This window comes from Meleagris gallopavo, chromosome 2 (assembly GCF_000146605.3).
Source record: "Meleagris gallopavo isolate NT-WF06-2002-E0010 breed Aviagen turkey brand Nicholas breeding stock chromosome 2, Turkey_5.1, whole genome shotgun sequence".
Classification (NCBI taxonomy): Eukaryota; Metazoa; Chordata; class Aves; order Galliformes; family Phasianidae; genus Meleagris; species Meleagris gallopavo.
This window is the reverse complement of record NC_015012.2, coordinates 96,033,698-96,041,818: the sequence shown is the minus strand read 5'-3', so window position 1 is coordinate 96,041,818 and position 8,121 is coordinate 96,033,698. Positions and strand designations below refer to the sequence as shown.

Genomic DNA, 8,121 nt, shown 5'->3' with positions numbered 1-8,121 from the left:
GCGCGGATGGCGGCGGGGCTGCGCTATGTTGCGGTGGCTCGTCGCTCTCCTCAGCCACTCCTGTTTTGTCTCCAAGGGCGGCGGCATGTTCTACGCGGTGCGCAAGGGCCGGCAGACGGGTGTCTACCGCACCTGGTAAGGCTCGAACGCGGCTTCGCTGCCGGGGACGCTCCGGGAAGCGCGCTGGGCCGGCCTTATTCCCCGCCCGCTGTGTTGCAGGGCGGAGTGCCAGCAGCAGGTGAACAGGTTCCCTTCCGCCAGCTTCAAGAAGTTCGCCACGGAGAAGGAAGCCTGGGCCTTCGTGGGCGCCGGGCCTCCGGCTGGGCAGCAGTCCGTGCCCGCAGGTAGCGTGTCTTCGGGGTGGGGAGGCAGGGAAGGAAGGAGGCCCGCAGGGCCACGTGCGAGGTGCCTCTTCCCCTCGGCTGCTGGAATCCCAACACCACCAGAGGTGTGACCGCACAAGAAAGAAGCATTTCCATAAGCGTATGGATTTGCTTGTGTCGTGTCTGTATTTAAGGGCTGTTACGTGTGTCTCTGCTTTGAGCTAAAGTAACTGGTGTACTTGGCTTTTTTGTTTTTTTTCCCATAATTATTTTTCAGGGTTAGCTTAATGGACAAGTGTTACTAATCAGTGAAAGCAAAACTTTGTCTTTATCACAGAATAGCTGAGGTTGGAAAAGATCTCTGAGATCATTTAGTCCAACTGCCTGCTCATCCCCAGTGTGCTCAGTGCACCGCGTCCTCAGGTGCCACAGAATGTCATAGAAATCCCCAATTGGAAGGAGCCCATAAGGATCGAGTCCAATGGTTGTTTCTCTTACCTTGAAAAGCTTTCTTCTGGGATTTATTTTGAATAAAACTTGGCCTTATGTACCTAGATGAACTTTTTATTTTGTGTTTTTAGAAGAGACACATGGTGCTTCAACTGTAACGCGGGAAAATGCTAGCCAGAGAGAGGAGCTGGAGGCAGATGTCTTGTGCTGCAATGCATGCAAAAGGCCATATGAACAGTCTACAAATGAAGAACATACTGTAAAGCGTGCAAAACACGATGAAGGGCGCTCAACACCAATAGTCGGTGAAGATAAGTTTTCATATATGGGTAAGCTCTTTAGTTATTCCAGTAATTCATTTGAGTTCTTTCTCCTCTTCGTATAAAACAGTGTAATTATTAGAAGGCTTGTAGGGAGGCTTGTGTATGACAGCACCAGGCCAAGTGCAACTTATCTTTTTAAAATTGAAATCTGAGCCATGATGTGTGTTTTTCATGTTATCTTTCTGTGTGACATTAATTGACTTTAACTGCTATCAAGCTATGGCTTGATTTGTTCACTATACTTGTGGTTTTACACGTGCCTAGATTACAAACTTGATTTAAGTGCAGATGTAGCTGGCAAATTTTAACACTGACTGAGGAGGGCAAGACTTATAGTGAGATTATGAAACTTGGCAAAAAAATACCTTGTGAGCCTTACTGATTTGGAAGCAGTGGGGGAGTGTAGTTGCAGTGGGGCTTCTGGTGTTAAGCATTATTAATTAAAATCAGTGATATCTCTAGATGATGGCATTTTGAAGGACTGCCCAGGGAAGGAAGTTTAGACATTAATCTATTAGCAGATGTTTCTTTCTGCTTGAAGAGGCTATGTTTGTGAAGGAATCCTTGAATTTCTGCTTTTGCTAATTCTTTTGTAGGTGAATTTGCAGTTGTTTATACAGATGGTTGTTGCTCAGGTAATGGACGTAACAGGGCACGAGCTGGAATAGGTGTCTACTGGGGACCAGACCATCCCTTGTAAGTAATTCACTGGGTTCTTTTCTTAGGTAGATATGCTGATGTTTGTTTTGGACTTGCTTTACCGTGCCAGCCTCTTTTTGAATGTGAAGCCCTGCTGTTGAAACTTATGTTAATGACAGTGCTATTAGAGTAACAACTTACCTAGGAAAAATAGAAATTGAATTTTCTAGAAGGTAAGGATGTGGGAAAAAATGATTGGAAATAATATTGTTTAGTTGCTGAAGCGGATTCAAGGAGTGCAGAAAGTTAAAATAGTTGTATGTGTATACAAAAGGCAGCAAAAGTAGCTGCATGGTTTATGGCAGGTCCAGATATGCAGGTTGTGCTGTGTGGGTGGAAGTTAGACCTTGAATCTCCATTCATCCTTCTTTATAAAAAGAAAATCATCTCTGTTTTATTTATGATTCTAAATCATAATGTATCATTTAGTGAATTTACAATGCTGATAATTTTGAGTAACTACTGTTTGTTCTTTGGATATAGAAATATCAGTGAAAGACTTCCTGGACGGCAAACTAATCAAAGAGCTGAAATACACGTAAGTAGCAAATGTCCTAGAATACTTCCACATGTAGAAAGCATTATTATACTCAAATATTTCAACTCTGGACTTCAGAAGCCAAGTATGGAGCTGTGAGAGAAGTACACAAAATACCAGTTGTGACTTCAGACAAATTGTTTCCTTTAGGTTTTATTGTTCTTTGTTGCTTTCAAATAAGCAATATCTCGAGAATTCCCAGATGTCATCAGGCCAAGATATTTAAAATTGTCTTGAGTTAGGAAAGCCCCGTTCTCAAATCTTTGTATTTTTAATGTCTATATCTTAGACTTCAGGGAAAGGTTAAGAGTACGATTGCCTTCTTACTGTGATAGGGTCAGAATATCGTCTTTCTTTGATTATACATAATAAATAATTCTAGGAGTAACTTTTGTTACTTTGGAAATAAAGTCTTAACAGGAGATTTAGTTTTCCTTCTCATCTAATCTTAATTCTGGTACTGCAGCTTCCCTGCACTGTGTTTTTGGAGGTAAAATTAGGTGGGAAGCTGACCTGCTTAAAAAATTACAAGAAATTCCGTTCAGTGAGGGCCAAGCAGAAGCAGTGGTGGTATGGCAGAGGTCAGACTTGCTGCTGGAGAGCTTTTCAGTGCAAAGTTGAGGCTATGCTACTTGTCTCTCTAATTATTCTATTTCGTGGCACCACTAAAGAATGATTGGAAACAGTTCCAAACATTTGGAGCTGATATGAATCTTTGCTCTCCAAAGTTATGAAGAAGATGCCTGGAAGCTGATGTGCTGTTAAGAGCCTTGGAGAGCTGAGCAAATGGGCAGGGAGCTGCTCCTGCATTGAAGAACTGAACAACAGATTTTACTTCATTTAACATGTGGGAAACTTAAGTTGCTCTCTGTCTTTCTGACTCATCTCTACTGTAAAACATCTTTGTACTCACTGATGAAGAGACTACAATAATATTCTTTGTCGTTCTTCTGTATTAACATTGGGTACTTTGCTGGTATTTTAGTCATGTGTTCAAAATACTGTACTGAACTGTGATTCTATTGAAATATTCTTAAGGCAGCCTGCAAAGCAATTGAGCAAGCAAAGAGTCAAAATATCAAGAAATTAATTATCTACACTGACAGCAAGTTCACTATTAATGGTAAGTTGATTATTTTAGAGTTCTGATTCTTGAAGACACGTTAAACACAATTTCATTACATGAGGCACATAGAACATAGGGGGTTTGTGGAGACTTCTCATATAAGGAAGAGAACATATAACACAACTCAGTTCTCAAGACTGCTTGGTGAAAAACTTGCAGAACACTGTAAGGATTACCTTCTGTCTGCATGAGATACAGTTAGTGATGATTGCCTTTAACAGTAAAGAATGACAGAAATAAATGATTTTTGTCTTAATGTATCCAGTATGACACACAGAGTCTAGAAAAAAATCTTGTTTGCGGGCCTTCTGTTAAGGAAGTTTTCAAGAGAGTACTCAGAAGTTGGTGTAGTGACCTTGCAGTTTCATTTTGGTTTGTTTTGACTTCTTGGGTTGGAGAAACTATCTGTACACAAACGTGAGCTATATTTGAGGTTTCCATCCTTTCCACATATGGATGGCCAGAATGTTAGATTTTGTTCTCTAGAAATCTACTTATGTGTTCCTTCTCTGAAGTGTTCTGTTTAGACAACAAAAATTTTAAAATATGTGGTCATCTGTTTCTCCTCTGCGTTTACGTCTTCAGTTTCTCAAAACAAATTTGTTCTAGCTTATTGTACAGTCAAGCAAATCTTTAGCTTCAATTTATTGAGGTTCATGTCATAATTATGCGTGGAATGTGTATATAAAGCTGTAATCTTTAAATATCTGTTCAGGAAAACACTGTTGGTATTTCAAGTAATAATGGGAAAATATAATCCTGAAGACCAAATAAGAATATTTTCTATGATGTTTTTGCCTGAGACTTTGTATGGAATTAATGTATTGAAAGACTTGTGAAACAGTTGTTTTTTCATAGCATGTTTTATGGTAATACTCCCTTTGCATAGGTATTACAAGCTGGGTTGAAAACTGGAAAACAAATGGCTGGAAAACAAGTTCAGGAGGAAGCGTGATAAATAAAGAAGATTTTCAAAAACTTGATAGTCTATCAAAAGGCATAGAAATTCAGTGGGTGAGCACCTCATTTCTTCTTCCTAATGGCATCCTAAATACTCTTGTAAACTCTTACCAAGTAGGACCATAGCAATGAATTTCATAAGGTATAAAGCTATGCATCTATAAATACAGTGAATCTGCTTGTTTTATTTAAAGCAAGTGAAATTATCAGTTCAGTGCAAGCTAGTCTCTTGTAACCACTATTTGATCTATTAAAATGCATGTTTGTTTTTTATTGTTTCTTGTTACTACTGAGAAACTGTGTAATAATTATTTCAATTTCTGAAAATGTAAGCTTGGAACATAATAGTGTCTTTTTGAATTCTAACTCCTAGAGTTGCTTATCATAGCTTTTAAGATACTGACTCTTTTGTGTAACTTAATCATATGTCTGCCTTTAAACTGGGAAAACTAAGATGATAACCCCAAATCAACTTAACTCTGGTTTTCTGTACTTTAGTGGGTTTTTTTTTTTTCCAAGAAAACTGAGTACATAAGGGTCTTTAATGTAAAAAAACTGAAAAAACAGATTTTTAAGTGAGTGCTGTGTTACACAGCTATTGGTTTAATGGTGTAGCTTTCTGGGAAAAGTTGGAGACAATGTCAGAGAGGTTTTTTCTTTCATCTGAAGGTAGGACTTCTGAGTTACTAACTAAGTGTTAGTGCTGTTTTCTGCCTTTTTTTTTTAAGGCTAGGTTAAGTGCTCCTTAGATAGCTCACCACTTTTTATAAAGATGGTTTTCACAATCTGGCAATCCAGTTCTTGATCTCTGAAGAGAGGTTACAATCATTACTGGGAAGAACACATAAGGACTTAATGTGAGCTCCTCTAAGGAGCTGCTACTATGCTGTGAATAGAAGGGCATTATATGCTCAAGTTTCATGTATGTGCTCTTCTTCTGGATTTCTTTCATGTCTAACACCCCTGTACTTTTGTCCTAACAGATGCATATTCCTGGTCATGCTGGTTTCCAAGGAAATGAGGAAGCTGACAGACTAGCAAGAGAAGGCGCTAGTAAACAAAAGTTGTGACATACTGGGACTGGAGACTGTTGCAGTTGGAGGAAAAGGACTAATGTAGCAGTGACAGTTTGAACTGCTGTTGCTTCAGAGTTAAACTTTGAACTGTGCTTATTTCTAGCTCAAAGTGCTAAATGTGTAACCAACTTCTAGGGAGAAAAAAATACATTTTCATCTATGCTATTTGTTTTACAATCAGATCAATATTTAGTTGATGATAAACTGCTTTTTTCTTTCATCTTACTGAAGTGCTGCTGTCAGTGTTTTTGAGCGGTCTCAGATTTTTGAATTCACCGTAAAGACAGACTTCAGAAGAAATGATACTAAATTTTTATCCTGTGTGCTCTTTTACTTCTTTCTCATGAAATAAATTATTTTTTTTTGTACGGAAGCATATATTAATGGTGCAAAATTGTTGAGGGGGTGAAGTTGGTTGGATGATTTGATAAGAGATCAATGATGTGGCATGAAGATGTTTATTAATAAGCTTCGGCATTCTGATAGTAGTATCCTCTTCTCAGATGTCCCAAAGAATATAATTGACCATTTTATCCGAGGTGGAACTGGGAGTTCTGGAGAAGTTGATCATCCAGGTTGTCAAGCATTTGACTTCATTTTTTCTAGTCAATGATGAGATGAGTGGAATGGCTAATGTTGAGCATCAGTATTTACTCTCTAATTCAAGCGCATAAGTGTTACTTTTTATGTATCTATGCAGGAAAGGGAAACGTGCTATATTGTCTTTGTCAACTATTTCGTAAGGCATCTGAATACTACAGTAGTACTTAAGTTAGAAGTCATTGTAGGTTTTTTTTTTTTATTATTTGTTAATGGCTGCATATATAGATGGAGCTTCTGAAGCTTGATTTCTTAATGGTTCTCATTCCTTTTGATATCCTTACACGCGGAAAAATGTATGCTTTTAGGTGTTTAGTGTCACGTCACTTGTGATGGAGCTAGGAAACTAGTTAGTCTATTTACTAACAGATGAGAGAGATTTTGTTCTGTGTCATCCAAAATTGCATGGTAATTGCACCTGAAGGGATGAGGTAGTACACTGACAAAATTTTGTTCTCTGGGTCTTGTACGTGTACGCATATGCAGAGATGTACACATGTATATATGTACACATGTGTGCATGTATGCGCATATACATGTGTGTATATACATGCATTTCCTAGGGTCGCCCTGGAGGCGAAACCTTCTATTTTATTGTGTTAGCCCACAGCATCAGAGATGGATGTTGGTGTTACGGCAGTAAAAGCTGAACCTTCCCGACAGTATTGTTACGTTTTGTTGCTTTGTGACTGATAGCAGCAGAGGGGCAGTCTGACAAAATGATGTCTGATGTGGAAGTGAGAATGAAGCACAGGTGTGGAATTGAATTCCTCCATGTCGAAAAAGTTGCACCTATTAACATTCATTGACACTTGCTGAACATTAATGGAGATCAAACAGTGGATGTGAGCACAGTGATGTGGTGGGATGGTGCATTTCAGTGGTGACAGTGATGTAAAAGAGAAGCCACATTCAGATAACTTTAAGTGTAGTATGGAGGCTGTGAGAAATGCAGGACTAATGGTGGCAACTATATTTAAAAATAGCATTTTGTAGCTGAGATCAAGTAGTATTGTTGTGCTCTTTGTATCTGTTGTAGTTTCTGTGAAAATATATAGGAGATGTTACATAGGTTGCTCTCAAAGTACACACATACACAGCTGTCTCTTTTCTTACTTTAAAAGTTTGATTTGGAGGAAAGTACATAGTGATCCTGATCAGATCTCTAGCTGAAACAGTTACACAGTCTGACAGACAACGTGCTGAAGATGTGTCATAATCTGCAGATCATACCTCTTGTGTTAAATGTGCAGATCCTACTTGCTGCATGGAAATCTGTTATTTGAAGCAGCAATTTTGAGGAAACTGTGAAGATAATAGTGGGTTAGTGGTAGCAGCAGTATCACACTATTTAAGTTACTTTACTGCCGGAAGGACTTCTGCAGTGTGGAAACAAGAAATTTAATAGGAAACAGTTTTGTTCTAGTTGTTACTAATGTTTATTTCTCATTCTGGAAATGAAGAAAGAAGAACGTCCATAGGACTATGAACAGATTGAAGGATGGAAAGTGAATAATATTTCTAAAGCAGGCTTAAGAGAGGCTTGAGATCAAGAAGAGAACGTTGGCTGTTCAAGCCATTCTTCATGGGGAAGTGAAGCTTCAGGGAGTACTTCATTTAACAAACAGTCTTCAGTGGCTAAGAGTTAAGTTCTGGCAGCGTTCGTGCTTGTTTTTGAAAAATAAAGTAACTGGAGGCCTCCAGGAGCTGCCCGAGATCTCGGCGCTCTCCCCATAGGCCGGGCCCCAGCTGCGGGGCGGGCCGCTGCCGCCCAGCTCCGCGGAAGCTGCCGGCGCCGCCATGGTGGAGGCCTGGTATATGGACGAGTCCCAGGAGGACCAGCGGGCTCCTCACAGGCTGGAGCCCAACCGCTCCGTCAGCCTGGAGCAGCTGCGCCGTCTCGGCGTCGCCTACCGCAGAGTAAGCGGCGGGGACGGGCGGCGCTGCCCAGGGGTGCGTGCTGAGGGACGCGGCTCAGGGACGCCGGGCCGCATTGCGCTGCCGCCGGGAGGCGGGCGGGCGGGCG

General features: G+C 40.3%; 1 protein-coding gene across 1 annotated transcript; it reads left to right on the top strand.

Moving 5' to 3' along the window:
* Window positions 1-6: 6 nt before the first annotated feature.
* On the top strand, window positions 7-5,871 carry RNASEH1 (ribonuclease H1). Its single transcript, XM_010707938.2, has 8 exons — window positions 7-135; window positions 220-344; window positions 905-1,102; window positions 1,693-1,792; window positions 2,279-2,333; window positions 3,372-3,456; window positions 4,349-4,473; window positions 5,403-5,871. The coding sequence occupies exons 1-8, from the start codon at window positions 26-28 to the stop codon at window positions 5,487-5,489; spliced, it is 885 nt and encodes a 294-aa protein (XP_010706240.1). The 5' UTR covers window positions 7-25; the 3' UTR covers window positions 5,490-5,871.
* Window positions 5,872-8,121: the final 2,250 nt, after the last annotated feature.